General features: G+C 32.2%; 1 protein-coding gene across 1 annotated transcript in view; it reads left to right on the top strand.

The window, feature by feature from the left end:
• The window catches only part of LOC126777298 (phosrestin-2-like), a 41,371-nt gene extending 17,012 nt beyond the window's left edge, over nucleotides 1-24,359 (top strand). Inside the window, exons 6-10 of the mRNA XM_050500309.1 lie at nucleotides 10,568-10,629; nucleotides 13,389-13,452; nucleotides 19,249-19,357; nucleotides 21,805-21,946; nucleotides 22,105-24,359. Coding sequence (XP_050356266.1) covers nucleotides 10,568-10,629; nucleotides 13,389-13,452; nucleotides 19,249-19,357; nucleotides 21,805-21,946; nucleotides 22,105-22,652 — 925 coding nt within the window. The 3' untranslated portion in view covers nucleotides 22,653-24,359. The remainder of the gene's footprint in view (nucleotides 1-10,567; nucleotides 10,630-13,388; nucleotides 13,453-19,248; nucleotides 19,358-21,804; nucleotides 21,947-22,104) is intronic.
• The last annotated feature ends 2,780 nt before the right edge of the window (nucleotides 24,360-27,139 follow it).

Below are 27,139 nucleotides of genomic sequence, written 5' to 3' on the forward strand. Positions count from 1 at the left end.
ATAAAGTTAACTATCACTATGAGGATGATAGTTGATCACAAATTTTAGGCATTAATATTTCCTTAATTGTCTTTTCAACGCGTTTGGTGTTTCGTTCGCGTTTTTTTGTCGAAAACCGATAATTTATGGAACACTTTTTTTTTATTATAAAGGAAGCCAACACATATAATGTACATATATCTGTCCTTAAATATAACAATTTTAAATATTGTGACATTTACTAACACCATAAATCGCAATTATAGGCTAACTCATGCTATTTTATACATCTAGTTTCGCTCAGACCAATTTAACATTTTTTAATCATAATTATAAAAACAACGTATATTAAGAAGCATGCATTAAAGTAAAATAATATGCATTAAGTAACATAAAACATGACGCAAATTAAATTAAAGTAGCATTATAGTATTTTAGTTAACTAAGTAATAAAAGTTGTGGAATGAACTGAATGTATAAAATGGATTATACATAAAAAGTCAATTGTCCTTATTAATTGAAACTACTCTTCAATCAATATATGATAGATATAATATAAATAAATACATCGCGGAATTTTAAATTGGAGTTATTCACAAGTAGGCGCGATACCTACGAGGTATACAAACGTATCAATATTAACAAAGATTCACATTGGTATCTTACGTAACTAATCTCGATATTCAAGACATTTTGCAATACATACACGCCACAGCTTTGAATACGTAGCATACTTGACACCTCATTCTCAGTCTCCTCACTATCATTATAACGTGCAATATACTAGTTATCCATTCCGACTTCGCACGATTAGTTTTATTACTTTTTTATATTGCTGTACACATTTTAAGCTGACTTTCGTATGGCATAGTATCCGTCAGTAAGTTTAGTGTTGATACATATAGTTTCATTTCAAGTACTCTTTTTTATTTGTACTCTTTTAAATTTGACTAATCATGAAAATTATATAATAATTTACCGAATAGTACAAAAGCGTGTGCAAATATTTTTATTATGTATATACGCAAGTATATTATTAGTATTACCTTTAAAAATAAACTAAAACTTTTTGTAAGGGAAATACGTTTTTGAGTAAAATTCTATATTTAAATTTTAATGTTATTAAATTTATTAAACACCATATTTATATACATATATCTTTTGGGTTATTGGGGGTATGTACTTGTATTGCCACTGACTTTACCAGTGTAACTAACTATGTATATTATTTAACATGTAGTGCTTATTGTATAAGTGAACTGTAAGATTCTTTGTGAGTAATAAAGTTTTTTAACCTGAAAATATTTATTTAAATACATAACGGTATAATAGAAAGTCATGCGTTATAAGTCGGTCTTACGCGCGCCAATAGATGAATTGGAGTATAAAGTCCTTACTGTTCTGACAAACACGTTTAATATTAATGCTGATTAATTAATCATAAAATATAATTTCATATCAAGGCGTCCTAAAACTTTTAGGAGTTTGTTTTGACACTGGGGAAATATTATAATTGAATTACATATACTCCAACCCCTCGAGGAGAAAGGCTCGGAAAATGGGTCATGTGCGATTTCTACAGGTTAAAAGTTCTGTAAGGACTTGATACGGATTCGGAGGGACGTAAGTGCACTCAGGGAAACGATAGTAAGAAGACCTTTAATTCTATACTTAGGAACTTAAAAGCTCCTAAGTTTTGAAAGGACTTATGATACTTTACTGTAAGCTTTACGTTTATATATATACAATCTAATAAAATTTCGATTGGAATTTGCTTGTCTAATTGAATTATATTTTAATTTTTAATCAATACTTCAATCACATTTATTGAAAAATTAAATTTATTTGTTGAACGTCAAACAGCAGTACTTAACTTAATACAACAGTATTGTTGTGTTTCAGTTTGAAGGGTGAGTGAGCCAGTGTAATTACAGGCACAAGGGACATAAAATCTTAGGTCCGAAGGTTGGTGGCGCATTGGCGATGTAAGCGATGCTTAACATTTCTTACAGTGCCAATGTCTAAGGGCGTTGGTGACCACTTACCATCGGGTGGCCCATATGCTCGTCTGCCTCCCTATTCTATAAAAATAAAAAAATACACCCCCTATTATTAAATTTGCTAGAAAAGAGTTACTACTGAGTTTCTTACCGGTTCTTCTCGATAGAATCTACATTGTAAGTACTTGACTAAAGTATATAAATATAACTGTGATAATGAAAATTTATTTTCATACACAGCACTGTCTTTTGATTAATAGCGCAATGTACTATGAACTTGATCTTATTTATCTATGTATATTCCCTACCATTGCTGATCACATTTATTGAGCAAGGTTATCGACTATGGGTGTGTGAGTGACACTGATAATGTGTATGTAAAGTTTCATGATTATCGGTTCAGTAATTCAGACGTGGAAGCGTATGAAACAAACTTACTACTAAACTAAGGAAGTCGGGATAATTTTAATATCACGCAACCATGAAACCACGTGGAGCGGCTAGCTATTAAAAATTTTAAAGGTCCAGGCCATAGAATTTATAAAATAAATGACTTAAAGTTAACGTACCGTAACCTTTACGCCTGTAAACTATTTTCAAAATAATAAACATTATATAGATTATGAGAATATAAATATTAATTATGCATGAAGCGTTACGGTATCGTGTAAAACTGCAAATAGAATATAAACATGATTTACTGCTCATTTTATAGCTCTGTGTTTTACATCACACAGAATATCATGTTGGAAAATACAAAATAAATAAACGTAAAAGTCAAATTTATAGCTAAATTTGTTACATCTAATCGTTACATTAATGATTCAATTATCAAAATAAATAGATCGTTTATTAGTTTCTTAACTATTTATGAAACTTATATATTTATTTATTTATTTATTTGGGAAACAAACAATTATAATTACACTTAATAGTAAAAAAACAAATATAAGAAAAACATAAATCAATCAAGTTTCCGCTTAAAATTAATACAAACAAATGACATATTATATTAAAAATAAAAACAAAAACAGAAAGCACAAAATGCAAGTGAAACTGCTATAATTTAATTATATGACGTAAACTAAATTTAAATTCGCTAATTTTTGAGTTAAATATATCTAATTCTGTACAATGTTTGTTATAACTTTTACATGCACGTAACAAGAACATATTCTTTGAATAGTCACAGTTACAAAGGGGTACAAAAAAATAAAGTTTGGTTTCTCGAGTTAAGGCGAGGACATTTAAAAAGTATATTATTAAAGAGACTCTTAGAATCAACAATGTTATGAACAATTTTATATAAAAATATTTGGTCTCTTATACTTCTACGCATATTTAACGGAATGATACCCGAGATATTATTATTGTCAGTATTATCAGAAAGGCCACCTCTAAATCGAAAATGTTTCAAAAATTTTGACTGAATTTTTTCTATTTTGTTTACATACGTTTTATAATAAGGGTTCCAAACTGTAGAGCAATATTCCAAATATAATATATGTAAATAAAACAGTTATTCTTAAGTGCTACAAATGCAATCTATATTCAGACTATTGATGAAAGTTTGAACTATTTTCGATTAATTCTAAGAGCGGAATATCAATGGAGAGTAGCTATCGAAGTTTTCGAATGACCTTCATTATACATATCGCTGGACAATGTCACGGTACTGGTAAATGTCCCGCCGTCCACAAAACCATACATAATTCACATTATCCTACTCCGGTGAGCTGTATTCGGTGACGGTCTAAGGCATCGGTTGATACGATAAAACATCGTACCTGACGAGGTAACCAATCAGAGTAACTTATTTTGCTTTGCTCTGATTGGCTATTACTTTTAACATTTTAACCCAAAATATACAATAAAGTATTTTTGTATTGAAACTTTAAAATATATATTAAAGGTCACAAAAAGAAACCGGCAAGAACGTCTCTCTCTATGTTACACAGTTCATGCTAAAATATTCTCCGTGCTTGAATACCAATAGTCATAAAAAAGTATCAAAACTTTTCATCCATGACAAAATATATATAATTAAGTGGCAACTTTCGGTATCACAGATAAATAAATCAACATTCATTTTATATACACAAAAAAATAATTAAATGTTTCCATTGTTACTAGAATACAATTCGAAATTCTCTATTCAAAGTAGAATCATTACACTTTCTTACTGATTGTCATAAATCTACCTCCGGTTTGGAAATAATATCTCAGGCTTGAGAAGAACCGCTGAAAGAAACTCAGCGGGTTTTTTATCATAAATGTTTTACAATTATGTTATTTATTTTATAATATCATTACATCAAAGGAACGGTTGAGTGAACGAAAAAGGATTGTAAGTTATCTGTAACTTATTAATAAAATTTCATTCGATCGCAGACTGATGATAAATCTATCGATTTGTACATACGAGTTATTGGTGGTAGAGCTTTGTGCAAACTCGTCTGGGTAGGTACCACCCACTCATCAGATATTCTACCGCAAAACAGCAGTACTTGGTATTGTTGTGTTCCAGTTTGAAGGGTGAGTGAGCCAGTGTAATTAATATAGTATAATAATTACTGGCACAAGACATAACATCTTAGTTCCCAAGGTTAGTGGCGCATTGGTGATGTAAGCCATGGTTAACATTTCTTACAATGCCAATGTCTATGGGCGTTGTTGACCACTTACCCATATGCTCGTCCGCCTTCCTATGCTATATAAAAAAAACTAGTATCGAGGTTGATTCAAATCACGGATCGTGGATTTATTTTATTATAAACTAACTACCCTTCCTGACATCGTAAGGGTAAAATAAAAATTTTATTAAAAAAAATCCTGGAATCTAATCACAGCGCCACCTACCGGGTCTAATCTTCCCGCCGCTTAGATACAGCTCAGTCACATAAATTAATATATGTAGATATTTAAAAATTTATTATACATTCTTATATTTTTTCATTATCAGAGCATTTGAATGAAAACGTCAGGTAATACTTAACTTAATAAGTCCATCTTAACAGTTCACCGGTTCGGAATGTAATTTCTAAGAGATAAACCACTGAAAACTCGGTTGTTACTCCGTTAAAGTCACTTCACTGTGTAATTGCTCAACGCTCTTTATCCTTTTAAAAGTTCTACACGAAATGATATTCCTTGACTATTAATGTTTTTAAAATAGTTTTTAAATTTACGGCTTCATAAAAGTTGAATGTATTTGATGAACTTGAATGGCAAAGATCCTGTGAGCATAAAATCATGTAGAAAATGTATTTACAGAAAAACAGTCACGTATTTTTTTAAACATCTATTGACGCGGCTATGGTGCCTTTTAGGGGCGGATAAGATTAACTCTTATGACGGCAAACAGCTTGACGCTCTCTTATCTATACTAACATAATTGCGAGAGTAACTCCGTCTGTTTGTCTGTCTGTTTCTCTCTCATGGGTAAACTACTGATTGGAATGTGATGAAATTTTGTATGAGGCAAGCTCAAGGAAGGACATAGGTTATAAATACGATATGTATACCTTTGACTGCCTCGTTGGTCTAGTGGCTTGATGTACGGCGCAGACTTGGAGGTCCTGGGTTCAATTCCCAGGTCGGTCCAATAAAAAGTTATTGGGGTTTTCTGTCAAAAAAATTCTCAGTAGCAGCCCTGAGTCTGAAAGCTGGTACACTGCTGTGCCTCAGAAAGCACGTAAAGCCGTTGGTCCTGCGCCTCAACTCTTTCCGGTCGTGTCGGATTGCCATCCCATTGGATTATGAGAGTTAGGGAATACGTAAACACAGGTGCACTCTCACCTGTGTTTACACAGACACTTGTGCGCTATAATATCTTCTGCGTAGTTGGCTAATTTCTCTTGAGATTGGCCGCCGTGGCCGAAATCCGAAGGCCGGTCTGGAAGACATTATTTATTATTATTTATTATATAACCTAGCCGGATAACACTCAGGCAATGCGGTGGGCGAAAACTAGTACCTGATATAACTATCAATTAGGATATTTCACATCTGCCAAGAGTCCAGTGAGCGCGTTGTTTTTTTTTAGCACAGATGAAGAAATCTTTGAAAGATAACCGGGATAGCACCGGTTTATATCAGATTCTTACACACTATAACTCCAGCGATAACCGTCCTGGACAGATATCAAAGAGGCTGCGAGACCTCTCAAAATTACTACCTTATACTACATTCACCTTTATTAATATAACCCCTAAAAATCGTATCATAAATACATACTTCACCTGATAATAGTTATTTTTTTAATATTTTATAATTTGTTGTTACTAAGGTTCTTACTTGTACCACACACGTTAAAGGTTATATTTGGGTCAATTCTTTAACCGTAGGTATGTCAGTCGGCCTCTACAAAATGTCTACTCGGAAACATGGAGGAGGCTATTAGGAGTTCTCCATATATCGAACCTTTTATTGCAACACTTCAAACAATGAGACCAGTTACGTGTACAACAGCCTTTGAATATACGGCCGTATTATATATACTTATGTATAAAGTGTGTTTTATTTTAATTTGGACGGTATTGAGATATCATAAGCCTGTAATGGCTGTTACTAGGCTCGGTTATCACAATGTATCTTTATATTCAATCTTTGCTTACTAAATTTATAGGTCAAACGTGAGTTGTCCAATAGTATTTTTTTAATGAAGATCGACTCAGTGTTTTAATCTTAACTACTCAACCGATCACTATAAAATTCTACCTGCACGTTGTCACATGTACAGCAAGGTTATAAATAATAACGGCAGCCTCTCTCACACGTGGGCATCCGCAGTCAGGTAATACTAATGGTAGTTGTATTAGTGTAAAAGACATGTATAACTAATTTAGTTGTTAGAATTTATATTTTTTATTTTAGCTTGTTTAACGTTATGAGATTTACTTACAACTGTAACTGTATTATGAATAAATTTAAAGATCCCAACGTGGAAGTCGTAAATGTATTTTAGTTATGGCAACATTCACGTGTTACGTCACGTATGTTATAATGAACGACATTATCCATTACAAAATAATGGATAATGTTGCTACATACATACATATATAAAAATATATAAGTTGTTTATATTTTTGCAATCGCCTTAAATCAATAAATTTGCTAGACGATAGACGTTTAAAAAAAATAAACTAACGGGTTACTTAAGGTACTAAGGTGCCAAGACGAATAAAATGATTCTATAAATATGGAAATTTATTCAACCGTTTGTATGATTCGAGGTAAGCAGAAAACGTGATTTTGAAGGACACATTGCAAAATATATTCAAATTCAGAAATTAATATGAAGACACTTAGTTCCAAATGCAACTAGTTTTCACACCGCTTGTGGTATTTATTTGTTTAGGGTTTTCGAGAGTTAATTGTAATTGTGTTCTGTACTTTCTTATCCCCCATCACAGGGAATCTTAACTAAGCCATTGAGTTAGGAGCGAAGTTAATAGCTTAATATAATAAAAAGTAATGTTTTCTTAACCGAATTTTTTCGTCGCTTCTTTCTTCACGGCGGCTATTTTTCACATAAATTAAACTAAACATGAAGTAATATATAGTGTGCAAGTTTTTACGCAAATACAAAAGAGCAAAAATCAACTCCTTCGCTCTCGTACTTTTAAAGGACGGCAATTTGACAAGACTGTAAGCTATTCTTTAAGATCTTACTGCGGTGAGTGTCTACCGCAGAAAACGGTCATGAAATATCAGAAAATAATAAGTGTCATTTAAAGAATACACGCATAAAAATAATATATCAACATAATTCGGTTGTCAACGTTTCACGTGTGCGTAATGAAGCGAGTAAGTGCAGTGCTATTCTGTAAGAAGCAATGGACAGTGATGACAGAAACAATGACTTTGTTCTTTTCGAGTCAAGCGATTGTTACGGCGCCAAATTTATGCGCTGGCCACTGGACAATAAAGGCAATTTTATTTTATTTTAACTGACTTTCAATTGTTTGAATTTAAAACGCATGTGGTTTTTTCTGTTATCGTTCTTGGCTTTATTATGTTGACCTCGTTTTCTCTTCTTTTCATGAACGCCAAGTTTCTGAATCCACAGCGTTAATAAAATAAATCCTTCTTTGGGCAAAGTATTCATTACTATAATAAAACTTCGCAGACATTTTTAACTTTATCAATTTATAAATATAAATGTTAAAAACATAAATAAATAAGATATTTTACAACACAAGATTTTATTACATGACAAAAAAGCGTCGAATCAGTACTTGTTGACTTTTAGGTAGGATATATATGTCGCGTCTAGGGTGGCACGACCTGAGCGTTATCGTGGGAGTCAAACATGGGGGTTCGATAGGATTGAAACAAATTCACACAGTTACCATTTTATTGTATCTCACAATCACAAATGACAATCCTTATGGAAACTTTATTCCGAACTCAATAGTCTTAGCAAAGTCTTAGCAAAACAGGCAATAAAAATATTATATAATATAGAAACAGTAGGCAATGCACCGTAGCTCTCTTGGCAGAGAATAAATTCACAATCAGACACTGAAGCAAATAAATGTACTGAAAAATATGCCATGTCCTTACAATTTTGTAAAATATATCTGTACAATTTTAGAACTAATCTCAGGTGAAGCCACATGACATGACACATAAAATTTAAAAACAAATAAATAAAGAAATGATTGCATTGTAGATTAGTGACGTTGCTCTCACTATTCGACATATAAATGTAATTACATTTTATTGACATCACTTTATATTTGAAATGTTGGAGGGGTGTAATTACTGATTTTTTTGCCGTTTATTCTCGGTAGAATCTACAAACTGCGCTTCGCAGTTTCACCCGCTTTTCTAGACTGTTGACGTAACAAGCGTTAATTTCATATTCTTGTATACTTACATAATATATGATTACATTTTAAGCTGAAAACTATAAGTATACTATTTATGCACTAGTATTGTATTGTATTTATGCACTTCAAACATGCGGGATGTTAACGATAGATTTAATGGTACTTCCGGATCTCGGATAAATTAATATAATAATTTATATTGCTTACTATTTATTGAAATGCAATATTGCGCTGTGGTTTCTATCTCTGTGGTTATTATTGCTTTAACTTTATTATTATTAGGTTTGTATATATTCGTATTAAAGAATAAACTTTGTAGTTTGTTTATTAACTTGGTCTTTTTCCACCTGTTATTCCATTTTTTTTCTGATATGTACCTTTAAACTATGGAACCGAAACCTTTCTAATGTGCCTCCCAACAATATGGAGCAATACTCAAGAGGCAGATAAAGAGAAGGTCGGTAGCGCATTGACAATTCCCCTGGTTCTGCAAATGTGCATGGGTAGTGGTAATCACTTAACCTGGTTATCAGCCTGCTTGTTTAGTTTACTCGCAATTCGATCTTACACAAAATATTTTGATACTAAGTATTTTGATAAATTAACGATTAATTAGTTCCCGAACTTTCGAGGGTGTTGCATTATATAATGTTGACAATATTCTTTATATTACGCGTATCGACCGAGCCAAACTGACTGACGTCAAACTAAAAATATGTTTTTGTTTTAGAATTCATGTTCAACAGTAACGCATCGCACTTCTGCTGCATCGGTGACGGGTGGCAGGTTTTTATTAGAAGTATACGTGTGTTGATCTTGTCACTAGCTCCAGAACCTGAATTTAAGCACCGGGTGGAGCTAGTAAAATTGGATATTTCTCCTCCTCATAAAGCATATCAAGCCGATATTCCTGCGTTTAAGTTGTCTCCAATCGTATCAGATTGCAGCCCCATTAAATTATGAGAGCGATAATATAGAGAGTGCACCACCCATTTAAGCACTATAATATATTTTGCGTAGTTGACTTTTCTCCGAAGAGAATGACGATTATGACCGAAATTGGTCAAGAGAAATACTTTTTTTAACTAGATTCCGCCCGCGAGTGTGTCGGGAGTGTAGTGTGCAATGTTCCCTGTGTCCTCTTTTATACCCCTAACATCGTTTTTTTTTTTTTTTTTTTATATCGCCGGGAGGGCAAATGACTCTACTCCACCTGATGGTAAGTGGTAGTAGAGTCCAAACGCGACGACGGCCAGTACAGACGGGAAAAACGTTCTGCACTAGCCGCCTTCGCCTTGCCGGCCCGCAAGATGCCTCTTCACGCCTCGTTTGAAGGAACCCGGGTTGTAAGAGGAGGGGAATACGTGAGCTGGTAAGGAATTCCATTTTTTGGAAGTGCGACAAAGAAAGGAGTTGCCAAATTTCTTTGTTCGCGATGGAATTGATGTCACAGTTAGGCGGTGACATCGAGAACCAGCTCGCGTGGACTTAAGAAGGAAGGGGGAAGCAGGAGGCAAGTTTATACAAAATTTTCTGATGATCGGTTGAACAAAATGTAAAAGCATAACAAACAAATAAACAAACTCATTTTCGCATTTATAATATAATAAGGAAGTAAGGATAGCAAAAACAAAACAAAACACGTAAAAAAATAATCTCTTTTGAAATTAAAAAACTGCCAACGGTCGGCTTTTTTTAAAGCTCTCGTGATAGAAAAGTTGCAGAAATGTATGGATTTATTTTTCATTACAGGCTGAAAAATAAAGCTAAATTGGACTCGGATGAAAAATGTCGAGCGAAAAACGAGGAAATTGGTAAGTGTTTTTTCATTTAATATTTCCATTTTAATTTAACATTTATATTGTTTTAGATATTTTTAGAACGGTATATTAACCTTGTAAACAAGAATACAAATATTCTGATTGAGTTTGATTGCTGCAGTGCTATTCTGTAAGGACTCACTTCACTACTCACCCGTTAAATTTTTAAAAACCGACTTATGGTGATATGCTATTTTGATGCGTATATTCTTGTAATATTATATTAGTTATGTTCAATGTCGCATGTCACATTCTGACATTTCACGATCGTTTTCTGCGGTGTATATCCAGTTTGTTCATACAGGATAATTGAAAGCTTATATAAAAAATGTTTATCAAATATTTACTTGGTAAAAAGAACATCTTACTTCCAAGGTAATTGGCGATGTAAGGTCTTGTAGAGTTTATGCCGATATGGTGGTGACCACTTACCACCACACAGCGCATGTCCCAGCATGCCTACTTAATTTCATATTTCATTCAAAATAATAATAAGAGTATATCCGTTATAAATGTGGAAACGACTCAAGACATCAAATCTACATACCTCTCTTTCATCTCACAAACACATCAATATTTTACTACATGAGTAGGTATATCATATTCATAGAATCTGCCATGTTTAATGTACAATGACGTCACACGCGGTCCCATTCTTCAAATTTCCTACCCTTATCACGTTTCACTTCAATTGTTTCAAGAACAATTGACAATAATAATTTTAAGGACATTTCTTTTAGTAGTTTCTGTACATTCACAGGCTGTTACGGTTGTTACGGTATATATATCACTGAAAGAAGTGTATAATACTATCAAATATAGCAAAACTTTTTTAAAAATATTTTAATCTCTCTCGAATAAGTCTTGCGCGTACACTAAAACCTCTTTCATACTAATCTATTTCAATCGATCTTTTTTTTTTTTTTGATTTTTTTGTATAAATTATACGACAGGTGGCGCATGATTCAATGCAAATCAGGTATGAGTAAGTACAGATAAATCAGCTTGGAGACATTTTTGCGTGTGTAGTAGTGCAGGGACTAAACCGGGAGTAATAGAAGTAACAATCGGTAACCGAAAGTTGATTTTTGTATCGTGAGTGTACAATATAAACTGTGTAATACACGAAAATTTCATTCGTCACAGCACAAATATAAAATAAAAGATCGTTTTTAAAACATACCGTACCGTAACAGCCTGTGAATGCCCACTGTTGGGCCATGGCCTCATCTCCTTTTTTTTGAGGAGAATGTTTGGAGCTTATTCCACTACGCTGCTCAAATGCGGGTTGGTAGAATACATATGTGACAGAATTTCAGTGAAATTAGACACATGCAGGTTTCCTCACGATGTTTTCCTTCACCGTCAAGCATGATATGGATTATAATCACAAATTAAACACATGAAAATTCAGTGGTGCTTTGAAACCACGATCATCGGTTAAGAATCAAGGGTTCCTTCCACTGGGCCACCTCGGCTTTTTAAAACATATTTTTATTTAACTATTCCATTGATTTTAGTCGTGCTGTATGAATAAAGGCATAAGCTTATGTTAACATTGGTAGGTAAGGTAAATAGTTCGAAAAAAAAAAATCATTTCCAATTAAGAATTTCACTAAAAATTGCTTTCACTGAGGTATTTGATTTCGTTCTTATTTTAAATATTAAATATCAACGTCCAAATATAATGAAACGTTGAATTGAATTTGTTTGGAATTTTTCGCTGTTCATATCTTTGTTTTCGTTTATATTTTCGACCGAATCAATAGAAACCTTATATATTATATATATATAAGTAGAATTATATATCTGTATTATAATAATAAACTTCTTATAACAGAAATAGCCTGTTAATGTCCCACTGCTGGTCTCCTTTCCCCTTTTTGAGGAGATGGAGCTTATTCCACCGCGCTGCTCCAATGCGGATTGGTAGAATACACATATGGCAGGCATAATTTCAATAAGGTTCGCAGGTTTCCTCGCGATGTTTTCCTTCGCCGTCAAGCACGAGATGAATTATAAACACAAATAGTAATAAAAATAAGCACATAAAAGTTCAGTAGTGCTTGCCCGGATTTGAACCCACGATCATCGGTTAAGATTACGCGTTCTAACCACTAGGTCATCTCGGCATATATCCTATAAAACCCATAAATTACTAGGAATTGATTGATTTTTAAAGCAAATTTTATCCATTAATTTATATGAAAATTTTAAAAAGGAAAACAAATTATAATAAGAATAAAATAGACGTTTTGACAACGTTTCTATACAAAAACAATTATTACAACATAGGATTATTTCTTATATGCATGGATATTTAAATATAGATGTATATTTATATAATAAGTAGGTACACAAGCAGCACATATGAGCGTATACATTAATTATAAAGTACCAGAAAGTCGCACATCGGGATGCCAATATTAATGATTTACAAAAAAGCGGAAAAGCACTTTAATTTCTTTTTTATAGGCGGACAAGCATATTGGCCTCCTGATGGTAAGTGGTCACCAACGCCCATAGACATAGGCATTGTAAGAAATGTTAACCATCGCTTACATCGCCAATGCGCCACCAACCTTGGAAACTAAGATGTTATGTCCCTTATGCCTGTAATTCCACTGGCTTACTCGCCCTTCAAATCGGAACACAACAATGACGGAACACAACAGACGAGCTTGCACAGAGCCCTACCACCAGTGAATTTGGCAAATGGATTATGAATAATAATACTTTACATGTTTTCACAGAGAACGTTGAACCTGCTCCGCCCCGAGCGACTGTCGAGAAACCTTTCCTGTTGTCTGATGGAAGGTGAGACATTATATTAATTTTATTCTCTTTTAAACATAATTTATTAGCATAAGTATATAATTTTTATTGTGTTGTTTAGTATATTTTTATGATATATATGTAACAGCCTTTTTTCAAGTGGCTAGATACAACACCACAGATCTTAACTTCGGTTGAACAATTAAAATGATATTGGTTGTCTCGTCTCTACGATTTAATTAAAGAAAATAATCCATGTTATTAAAATCCGTTTTTGAACGTGTCTAAAAATACGACATCATTGTGTGTGTTCATTACGATGTAGAAGACACATTGTAAACAATATACAATAAACAAGTACGTCTAGTAGTGTGCACACACACAAAGTTACGCAATTGTTTTGTATATAGAAATATTTAAAATTTATGTTAGGCTAAATACCAATACGTATTTATTACAATAAACATGAAAAATATTTAAAAAAAAACTTATATAGCACAAAGGTCAGGGTCCCGCGTACCTATGTAAAAGTAACAAGTTCAATCTTAACCCCTTGGGCTATTTTAGCTCCCAGTTATAGAACAAGTTTTAGCCTTAATTGGAGAGTAAATAGAAATTAGTATTTTTTCAAAATACAAGCATACATATATATATATATATATATATATATATATATATATGTTAAAGCTTCTCTTAATAAAAATATTACCTACTTATTCCAAGTGAATGAAACTTAAATCGCTTAAGAAACGAACAACTTAATTGGTTATTTTAAGTTACAATGAACACGTTCCCAAAGCGCTTCAAGGTTTTCTAAATTATTACCTCTCATTCAACAAATTCTTTGCAAAACAAACATATTACCGAAAGGATAAAGTGTCTCGACTCGCTGGGAAGGCTTTGTGATACGAAGTTATGTAATTCAATTGGATTATTAATTCAATAAATCCCACAAGCGTGTATATATACTTAGATATTGAAACAACGCCATATTGTGTATTTCATTATACTCTGTGGTATTATTCGCTTTATCGAAAATGAAAATATTACTTGACAACGGCTTCGCCTGTCTGTGATTACGGCAGTGCTATGTACGTTATACCCTTTTATGTATCCCTAATATGTCATATGAAAAATTCCACAAATAGTTAAGACGTGAAACAAACAAATAAACTCACTTTATATAGATAAGTAATAAATAAAATATTTACGTATAATAGAAATATATCACTTTGGCCAACTTCGAGAGCTAGTATAGTTGTAAATTCCAATAAAAAACAGTGCTTGTTAAAATAAGCACTGTTTTTATAGAAGCTTTAGAATTCCATCAATAATCGAATTCTAAAAGTACTATTGTAATTTTTTGTTGCTTTTGGATCAAATTGTTACGAATAACTGATAATAGGTCAATGCTTGAAGATACCAACAATATACTAACTAGTATTTCAAGAAAAAGTTAGAAACATCAATAAGAAAGCTTTATACGTAAGCACAACAAATCGTTGGATATAATAACCGAATAAAATTTTGATTTCATGGTTATGACAGTGCCCATTAAAATTTCGTTTTGACAATTTATTTAGAAACAAATAAAAAATCACACTTTCATATATAAAACATTAAAATGAAATACATAGATTTAAAATGAACACTTCAACTTACTTAAAATATATTCTAGATATTAAATATTACTCGCGTCCTGTAGAATAAATAATGACGTTAAAAGCATATTACTTAAAACTAACGAAACAACTCCAGTTAGCTAATGTAATCCATTGTAACTTTTATTTACAATAAACCTCGAAGTTTCGAGGATGTTTATGTATTTTTTGTATAGTAAAGTTAGGCGGACAAGCATATGGGCCAACTGATGGTAAGTGGTTGCCAATACCCATACACCTAGGATTTGTAAGAAATTTTAACCATCGCTTACATCGCCAATGCGCCACCAACCTTGGGAACTAAGATGTTATGTCCCTTGTGTCTGTTATTACACTGGCTCACTCACCCTTCAAACCGGAACACAACAATTACAAAAATGCAAATTATGAATACTATATTATATCTATAAATTATTAATCCTAATTTTCAATTGTGATGCTATTTGGTAATAAAACGTGCAGACATATAAGATACTCCAAATGTACGTTCAAAATATCTGAGGAAATACGTATATAATGAATAAATAAAATACATTTAAAGTCATATATATAATTCATTGTTAGGTATATTGCAAATTTGACCTGTTCTGCGGTACACTTCGCTACACAATAACTTTAATATACTTATTATGTAAATTTATGTACATTATTAATACCAGTAACATAACTAACAGCTAACCCTCAGTACATTAATTAATTAAACTATATACAAATCAATTATTTTTAGAAGAGATTTATTTGTTCTTTAGAAGGTTTCATTTCGGACTTAGACTGTTCGCAATTAGCGTGTTTAAAATTACCAAGTTAATTAGTTACAAATAAATCAATATTAACCTAAGGTTAACTGTAAGCTTAATAGCTTAATGACCCCGATTGATGACATTGTCAAGGCCAGTAACGCCAGGAGCATTACACAATACAGAAATAAAATTAATGCACTAACATATTTCTAATGTTTCAAGCTGAGATTCATTCCTCTCACTAAGCCCTCACATAAGATCTCTTTTTCTTGACTAAATCTTGCTTCACAGACCCAACTTAACAAAACGACCCTGTGGGTCGTACAACTATAGAAATATTATAATATTATTTATATGGTATATGTACAATTTAGTATAGAACAGTGTTTTGCGTCGTTAAAATGTTGTAAAGTTTTTTAAAATAAAATGTTTACATGCAAAATGCAAACTTTGAATAACTTAGAATCAATGGTATAATTACTGAAAGCAATACGCTTATGACTCGATTTAAAAGAGTCATTAAAAACACACTAATTTTACTTAATTAATACGCGAATTCGATTGGAATCGAAGCACAGTTAATAGTTTTTATTTAACCGTAAGCTCGAACGTGAATCCTTAATTTGCCCCTTTGTTGAACTAACGTGGTGAATGAATGATGATCGATACAATACGCCGTGTCAACTTTCATTCGGTCATTCCGGTTACATTGTATTCGTGATTTTTATAAAAATGTATATTCGCTTACAAAATGCTTTTAACATGGCGCGTATTGTTTTTAGGGGAACACGTCTCCCTTAATTTGGTTTTGTCGTTAAGCGTGCCTTATATAAAACGAATTATAACTTTGATGTGTATATTTAAGGACAGGGCAAGACAAGGGAAGCGATAACGGAATATATTAATTATTCCGAAGTCGCTCGAATGAAATAAGGTCGCCCAAATATCTCAATAAATTGCAGAGTAGGCTTTTATTGAAACTTTTAAATTATCATTATACAAGTAAATCAAGCAAGAATGTTTGGTAGCGTTTAAAAAGTATATTAAACAAACTTTTTGCCTCCACTGGTGACAGGAGGGCTGGTTAAGTTTGCTCTTAGAAATTGCGTTTTAAATGGCCGTTTCATTTCATTTAAGCCCGTTGTCTGGTATTGATGTACTGCACCATATCAACAAATTTATTTAATAATGCTAGTACACGTTTTTATTTATAAAGCGAGAAAACAAAAACAACAAAAAAAAAGTTTTGAAATGAAAAGAATGAGATAAATTATGATAACAATTGTTAGACAGAATAATTAAGTGTACGTATTAGAAAAAAAAATTAACCTGCATTAGAGCGTGGTGGAATTACCTCAAGAGGAGCAAGCTTTAGCCCAGCGGTGGAACATTCACTTTCAAGCGGAACACGGAAACATTAAAAAATAACGTTCTTATATAAAAATGTCTGCTGTCAATAACCTGATAAGTAAAAAATAATAAATATAAGTATAGTATAATGACTAATTTGTGTAATTTATGAAAATAAAGAGAGCCAAGATGGCTCAGTGGTTAGAACGCGTGAATCTACCGATGAAACCGATCGTCGGTTCAAACACGGGCAAGCATCACTGAATTTTCATGTGCTTACTTTGTATTTATAATTCATCTCGTGCTAATGCTCGTGTACCTAATTGTCGGTAAAGAAAAACATCGAGAAAATCGGAAACCTACATGTGTCAAATTTCACTAAAATTCTGTATTTGTATTCCGCCAACTCGCATTGGAGCAGCGTGGTGGAATAAGCTTCTCCTCAAATCTTCTCCTCAAAGAAGGAGAGGAGGCCTTAGCCCAGTAGTGGGACATTCACTGGCTGTTACTGTTACAGTGATGAAAATAAACTTTAAAAAAAATCACAACTTTCATTACCTCCTTAATGTTACAAATTTCATTCCGCATCAGTTAAAAATTAAAATAAACACTAAGAAAATTTAAGAACGTTAATTTTAAATATTCACGCATTTACAAACTACAAAAAGCAAGTATGTTTTATGAAAAGAAAATAAAGCTTTATTTTTCCATCACTTATATGCCTATTTTTCGCTCTAGTTAAGCGTTTAGCTTACGTTAGGACTGTGTACGACTATAAAAAAACGGGTCAGCGACCTCGGCACTTTTAAATTACTAGACTTAAAGCACTAGTACCCGTGTAATGTTCAATAAGTCTATATAATTTCAAAATGTAATCCTATTTTTCTAGTAAAAAGAGAAAAATATTAAAGACAAATTCTATACGATTATTGTTATTAAGTGTTGTTGCGTTGATTTAATTATCAAATGTCTTTGAGAGAAAGTTGAATCGAATTAATCCGATGAATTTATGTCGTCTCAATACTGAAGTATTAGTTGCCGCTAATTTTTTACAATCAATAAAATTCTTTGTCCAACGAAAGGATTTCTTGTGTTCTTGTTGAATAAAGATTTTAAATCTTTGAATAAACTTTAATGATCTTATCAATGGAGACATAAGTCGAGAGTGGAAGCGATGAAATATTCGTGGACTTCAATGTCAAGTTAAAAATAGCAGTTACAAGAAAGTCTTATCTTACTGGTGGTAGGGCTTTGTGCAAGCTCGTCTGGGTAGGTACCACCCACTCATCAGATATTCTACCGCAAAACAGCAATACTTGATATTGTTGTGTTCCGGTTTGAAGGGTGAGTGAGCCAGTGTAATTACAGGCACAATGGACATAAAATCTTAGTTCCCAAGGTTGGTGGCGCATTGGCTATAAGCGATGGTTGACATTTCTTACAATGCCAATGTCTAAGGGCGTTTGGTGACCACTTACCATCAGGTGGCCCATATGCTCGTCCACCTTCCTATTCTATAAAAAATATATATATATATTTTATTAACTTCCGTCTTGCTTTATTTCTTGGGAAATAGATAATTGAAATTATTTTGGCACAGTTTAAGCGGTTTAAAACGTTCTGTTTTATTTAGTTATTTTATTTTATCCCATTGTTTTCTTTTTGTACCTTCAAATATAGAGTATTATAAATTTCAAGGTGCTAACCCTAACCCCTCGTAGCTACTTGTTCCTCATACTATTCCGCCTCTTGATCTTATAACTGAGATCTCTTTACGTATATTGAAAGAACTTGATTTCAACTCAGAAATAAAACGATGAAGGGATTCCATAAACAAATCCTTTATACGGAGCAAGATATAATATAAATTATATTTTGGCCCGTATGAAAAATTAAAAGCGACACAATTTCCCGCCATAAAGAGTGGCGGCAGTGGGAGATCTGTCAACGTTTTTGTTGCCATATTATAAATTTAGTTTATCATTTTTTGATAAAAAAATGTATATATACTCTTCATATTATGCATTACAATCTGATTGAGTCTTACAGTACAGACATGATGTTAAGTTTCAACATTTTGTCAACAGAGTGGAGTTGGAAGCCTGGCTGGACAAAGCGATGTATTCACACGGCGAGTCCGTAGCTGTGAGCGTGGTCATATCTAATCATTCCTCGAAAACCGTTAGAAGAATAAAGGTATGTATAAAAATAAAACTTTACATAAATAATGAAATTTAAAATCGCACTCTTATATATATATATATTTTTTTTTTTTTTGATTGTATAAGCTAAATTGAAATCTTTAAACTTTTTTTAACTTTACATAAACAGAGTGTAAAAATATAATATAATCTACGTTAACAAGGTATAATATAAAAACTTATGATCATCATTAACTAAGATTATTGATTTTTAAATCTATTCTATTCTGTATTTAGTAACTGTCTGTTTTTATTTATTTAGAACGCTATTAGTGTTAAGGTCGTTTATTTTCTATTTTCCGTGAAACATGTTGTTTAAAAAGCATTATGCGACTTTTCAATTTTGGAAATTTTGGTGGGTGGGTTTCACCTCAATCTTCAACTTTATGCAAATAAATATGCTGTTTCTGTAGTAAACAGCACATAAATACAATACAATTGAAAAATATTCATAAAAAACAAAGATTATTTTTAAGTTGCATAATATGTCTCTTTTATACAGCCAGTGTTTTCGCACCAAGATTTGTCACTGTCACTGTCACTTTGGCTGTCTAAATAAATATGTCAAAATTACTGAACGTCAACGTGAAAAAAAAACACTAATTATACTTACAGAAGGTTCTACATGAAGCAGAACATTAATAAATATAATTTCAGAAAACGAGTAACATAAATAATTAAAGCCCTCGAAAATTAATGCAGGTGGTATTTAATCCCTTGAAAGCTTACAACACCGCGAAATAATTATTCGGATTTTCATATAGAACACCGTTTTATTGGATTAAAAATTATTACTTTCTATTATTCATTCAACAAAAAAAAACATATTTAATATATTATTTTTAAAGGAATAATATATCCAAATATTCCTATTTATCTTTCAACTTAAGCGTACAGCTTATGTTAGGAATGAGGCGACAATAGTCCAAAGGTTCAGAATCGAACCTACGACGTCAACATTTCCAGCCGACGTGTAAACCGCTAATGTAACGTATACCGTAATTGACGCTTCGAAATTGAATTTTAAATTAATAAAAATAATTAAATAAAACCATATCTAAATAAAAATAGTAAAAATACAGCTATGTTGATAACATAAAAAAATTAAATGAATTGAATATTTATACATAAATCAAAATTTTGCGAAAGGTTTGAGAAACAATTATGTGAAAATATCAGCGTAACAGCCATTTCCGAGATAAAAAAGTTCCTGTGGTTTTACAAATAGACCAAGGTGAATAAAATAAAACTACGAACATATATGTATTTATAATAACTAAAATATCGCTTTTCTTTTTATTAATAATTTAACACGAAATTTAAACAATCAATTTAAAAATGAAATTATTTCATTTATTTCACTTAATGAATTATTAGATTATTTCATACTTTGCTTAGATAATTTCTCATTCTATTTTCCTATATACTTAAGCGTAAAGCTTTTTCTAGACTATTGTATCACAATATCCAAAGGAGTCAATCTTAAACTGATAACGACTTTCAGATTCAGGAGGCCCGTATACCTTTGAGCTATTAATTATATTTATAGCAGTAGTTGTGTCAGTATCTCACAATTTAAATTTATACGTGAACTTTCCGTTATTATTAATCACTAGCTAATTGTCCTAGCTTCGCAAGGGTAAATAAGAAAACTAAGATTTGTAAAATCCATTTCATAGTGAGCGTCTACGTCGAGAAAGAAATAACTGTGACAAATTATGAATCAATAGTTTAAGAGATCTTGTGAGAGTGGTATTTCGCTTATATAATTTTAATTAAAATTAATGTCATATAATTAGTGCAGTTTCGATACAAGAATATTATACCAGTATGTTTATTATAAGGTTTAAAATAATAATCTTAACTAAGTTAGATATTACATAATAATAATTAATATTACTATAAAATTATAAAAATAATAAAAAATACACATTACAAATTTATAGCAAAAACACGTCTAAATGATTGTCCTGTGGCATTGCAGCCAAGACGCTGGCACTATTGCCTCCCTGCACCGCTAGACTCAGCCTTTGGGCTAAATAAGCGCCAGCTCTTGGGTCACCAGAGGAATGTTAATTAATGACAACATTAATACACTCATATTATTTGATGAGAATACGATCTTACTTCAATTAATTATTAATATTGATTGATTACACTAAATACATTAAGACATTCTATATGTAATAAATTTCATGATCAAAACTAATAATGTTTTAAGCTTAATGACAATGATTGTGTGATTAAGCTTAAGACTAGGTTTAAGGACTTTAATTTGCAGACACTTAAATTGATTACGCTTTATTATTGCACGATAACCAAATGTTATCGTGTGACTTAGACATAACAAAGTTATAACGAATATTCGCGATGGCATATGGACAACACATCCGTGGAGACTACAAGATTTATACCGATGACTCATTTAGAACTTTGTTTTAGGCGCTAGTGGTCCAGCATGTTGACGTGTGTATGTTCTCCAACGGGAAATTCAAGAACGTAGTTGCATTAGTACGTGGGACCGGAACCCCTGTATTACCCGGGCAGACATTTACCGACACGTACACCCTCATTCCACACAAAGGTAAGACTTGAAGCATTAACGTGTCATATTTTTATGTCTTTTTTATTGGTCTCATTGCTATAGATAATGTCGTATAACTCTATGCCTAGTTACTGTAAGGTATATATTAGTAATAACTGCAAAATAAAACACTTAATAAAGCTAAATAATTTCTACAGGTGTGACCAAAAATTGGATAGCATTGGAGGATTCATACTCTAAATCAGGAGCAAGCTTGGCTTCAACGGTTTTGTGCAATTCTAATTCGCCCGAAGATCGCAACGTCTTCGCTATTTACGTGTCATATTACGTCAAAGTGAAACTCACTCTCAGTGCTATGGGCGGTGAAGTTTCAGTGAAACTGCCTTTCACACTCACACATTCCTGTATAAACGAAGCACCAACAGACAGCGTTACAGAAGAAGCAACGCATAAAATGATTCTTGAAGGAAAAGAAAACAGTGAAGAAGAGGATAGTAAAGCTGAAACGGTAAAAGATAAGCAAAACAACAACGGTGTCACTGAAAGTCAAGCTACTGCATTCGGTGAAGAGGCCGAGGTAAAGTCTCCAGAAGATCACAGATGTGTTGCTGATGTCCTGGTTAATATAGAGAACAAAATATGTGAAAGGCCAAAGAAATTCGAAGGGCAAACTGAGGTTCGAACTGCGAAACCGAACCAAGAAGAATTAGATCTGATAGTAAAGTACCCAGGTTCCGATACGTGATCCGATGAGGAAGTTGCTGTAAAAGGAAAGGGAGGCGATAAGACTGAAAAGTCAAATGATGTGAACGACACCAAAATTTATAAAACGGAGGTCCAAAATCAAAAATATGGTTTCACTGAGAATTTGAAAAGAGCCGTTTGCTGCACTGTGAGGCGACAGTCGTAATTTTATAAAGATAAAATTCTTACTATACTTTACACGCAATCCATTTAATTAACAGTACTTAATCGTTAAGCCAAAGAAATTCAATGTTCCAAAAATAGTTTCATAAATAAATGTATTCTTACTAGTGACCATATATTTTTGCTAACCACAAATATCTAGACAAATATATTTCGGTGTTCTTACATGTAAATATAACACTAAAAGAAATTAGTAGTTACCTAAATATGAACTGAATTGAATTATTAAAAAATATGTAATCATCGTATGAGAATATCTCAATTTGTCAATTTAAAAGAGATCTGACTAAGTAAAATCGTATATTAAAGATGTACCAAGTAATATAAAAACATTTTTAAAGCGATGTTAACAATATATTCTCTACCATTGTCATATAATATTATATATTAGTATTCATTCGCTTGTCCTTATTCCATTTAATTTGGGACAGCACCGTGTGTTTTCTCATCCATCTCTAGTCATATCCGTAGTTACCCATGTCCACCTTACCCTTTTAGTCTATGCCTAAATGCCTAAATTTTATTTTTGTAATGCACATAGTTGATTTAATACAAAAATAGTTTTTACATCGCACATGTACAGTGTGGAGGAAAATAGAAAATAATTGGTAAGATGTCTCGAAAACTTATTTCTTCAAGACATTAGATATCCGTTTTATAGATTGTTTTATGTTCGCGTTGTCTCAAGTGATACAAAAAGAAATATCGTCCTTTACCGCTCACTGCATGGTAAGTCACTACAAATCCCTCAATTCTTTTTGGTTCATCCTCTTGCCTTATAACTATCTAAACATATACTTTAAACTCACCTATTATTATGACATTACCAAGCTAGTCATTAGCTTTTAATACCTTATTAATTTTAAAGACAGTTATTAAATAGTTAATTTGTACATATGCTGGTAATAAGGCAAAGCCTGAATAGTTTATACGCTTATTAAATTAAAGTAGTGTGTCACGTAATATACAGCATATTTTATACATCATTATACATATTTTATGTATAATGATTTAATCCGTAGCAAAATTTTAAGATTTTGAATAAACTGCACTATTTAAGATAACATTTTATGTAATTTAAGCAAGCATAAGGATAATCGGCCTTACTTATAAACGTTGATTAGCGGGTGATTAGTTAAACAATACATATGTCTTCTTCTTTCGAATGTCAAATCAACAATGATAGAAAGAGCGAAATACGTGTGTACTTTACTTTTTACTTGGTGGTAGGGCTTTGCACCCGTCTTTGTAGATACTACCCACTCATCACATAGTGCGCCGCCAAACAGCAATACTTAATATTGTTATGTTTTGGTTGGACGGCTGAGTGAACCAGTGTAACTACAGGCACCAGGCATATCTAAGTTCTCAGCGTTGGTAGCGCATTGGGGATGTAAGAAATGGTTAATATTTCGTACGGCGCTAATGTTTATGAGCGGTGGTTACCGCATACCATCAGGTAGCGGATATGTCTGTCCACCGACCTATATTATAAAAAAAGGTAAAGCTGAATTTTATCTTTTTATGCACTTGCAAATTTTTCATATTACATGTTCTTGTAAATTAAATGTAAAACATATATTTAAGATAATAATTAATTGAATATTGAAATCTGTATAAAGATGTTTTTTTCAGTTAAATTTAATACAGACATTTAAAAATATTAATAAACAAAAGTGATACTGGGAACTGACAAAGAATTATTTTAAATATGTTAATATTAATTGTTTCATTGAATCTTTTAATCAATATATTTTCTCTTTACATTTGAAGTCTTAGGTGTGTCCTGTAAAAATTAAAGATTTTTTTTATATAGTATTAATATTTTTAGGCATCATTTTCAATTAAAGTTGTAGTTTGCACATTTAATATTTAAGCTGCTGTTTAAAAACATGTTATTACATTAACATTATTTACCGAATTTGTAAATAAATTGTAAATAAACTCTACGAAATGTGCTGTTTTGTATTATTTTAACAACTATAATAAATATATGTAAATAGATATGTACAATTTGCCAACATGCTAAATTTACTTTTACAGTAAATTTCATTAAACTCCTTCAAAACGTTTGCTTGACTAAGAGAACAAACAAATGAGCCACATTCATAATATGACTAAAATATTTGAAAGACAACTAATTCTAATAAATAAAACATATGAATTAAATTTTGACGAGTTTAAAATGAGCCGAAATAGCCCAGTGGTTAGAACTCGTGAATCTTAACCGATGTTCGCAGGTTCAGACCCAGGCAAGCACCACTGAATTTTCATGTGCTTAATTTGTATGTATAATTCACCCTGCATGTCTAATATAACAGAAATTCTGCCTCATGAGCAGCGTGGTGTAATAAGCAGGTAACGTTCTCCTCAAAAGAGAGGAAGCCTTAATCCGACAGTAGGACATTTACAAGCGGTTGCTTTATTTTAAATAAATCTATCTATATATACATTGTAGAACCAACTACTCAAAAATCCGTCAATATGGAGGGCCCTCTGCAACTTGGCATCAACAGTAAGGCCAAGAAGTGCAGTAGACTCAACTGGATCCATCGACTCCCCATTGATAAGTACATAAGCTTTTACATTTTTTACATTTGGTGTGCTAAATTTTACAACTTTTATCGTTATCAATATCGTAATTGTAATAGTCCATGTCAATGTCATCTTCGATATCGTAATAGTCAAAGTCATATTCTTAGTCATCGTAATCGTAGTAGCTTGAGTCTTAGTCATCGTAATCGTAGTAGCCAAAGTCTTAGTCATCGTAATCGTAGTAGCCAGAGTCTAGTCATCGTAATCGTAGTAGCCAGAGTCTTAGTCATCGTAATCGTAGTAGCCAGAGTCTTAGTCATCGTAATCGTAGTAGCCAGAGTCTTAGTCATCGTAATCGTAGTAGCCAGAGTCTTAGTCATCGTAATCGTAGTAGCCAAAGTCTTAGTCATCGTAATCGTAGTAGCCAGTCTTAGTCATCGTCATCGACATCAAAATCGACATTGTCATCGCGATCTTAATAGTCAAAATCGTAATCATCGTCATCGCTATCGTCATCATATTTTTATATTAATGAGTCAAAGCGCTCTGAGTTGCACTTGCTTAGTCTAGTAGTACGTCCTAAAAATCTTCTAGTAAATCCACTAGTAGGTTGTTCATGACAGAAGTATGGTCAGTAATCTCTTTTTGAGACATTTAATTTTTTTTTTTCATATTGTCTGGAGAGCTACGTAAAGAGATCTCAGCCTGGAGAGCATTCACGTCAGCCTCATAACAATATTTATTTATTTATTTATGTCGTTTCTTTTATTTCTTTAGAGTAATGAGTTACTTTTGATCAAAGGAATCTATTAATTGTAACATATTTTTTAAGTTTATTTTTACTTAATACACATGATCTCCTGATGTCATCACTAGTCAAATTTATCGTTGATATATTTTTAAATCATTTCTGTAGGACTGAGAAATATACAAGAATTTGAAGCAAATCGCTTGAAACACGTAATTTATTCGACAAATTCGATTAATCATCCTACAACTACACCCCGCTACGATCAACCCTACGACCATTATTTTTGTTTCATCAATAATGAAATTCCACCTTAAACGTGTGACGATAACAATACTTTTAACAATTAATCAGAATTTTTTCACTTCAGCTCCGGGTCTATGAAATATTACGTTACATACACATGATATTGTATATAACGTAATTTTTCATATGTATATATTTCAGCTAATATGTTAGCTATGTCTGATCGCGATAAACTTAAAAACTATTCAAAGGATTTTCTTCGCCGATGTACGGAATGATTTAAGTGTATAATTCATTAAAGTTTCGTATAAATTTGCTGTAATATGACTGAAATCATGCCAACTGAAGTCGTTAGGCAGTCGAAATAGAATGATATGTATATATATTATAGTCGCTAAGGTTGATGGCGCAATGGTGATGTAAGCGATGGTTAAAATTTTTTACAATGCCAATGTCTATTGGCGTTGGTGACTACTTAAAATCAGGTGGCCCATATACTCGTCCGCCTTCCTATTCTATATATATAAAAAAAAAAAATACAAAAACAAAAAAATATATATATTGATACATATAATATACATGCATACATTATGCATGTATATTATACGTTAAAAACATCATGTAGATCCTTATTTTTCATCCATATCACACAAATCTTATAAATAAGAGGCTATAATTAAACGCGACTTAAGCTGTTTCACTCGTTTTTATGCGTCAGTGAACGAAAGTTTTTGAGGGGCAAGTAACGCGCCATTAAAATCGTTTCTAAACGAGTA

Source organism: Nymphalis io, chromosome 2 (assembly GCF_905147045.1).
Source record: "Nymphalis io chromosome 2, ilAglIoxx1.1, whole genome shotgun sequence".
NCBI classification, from domain to species: domain Eukaryota; kingdom Metazoa; phylum Arthropoda; class Insecta; order Lepidoptera; family Nymphalidae; genus Nymphalis; species Nymphalis io.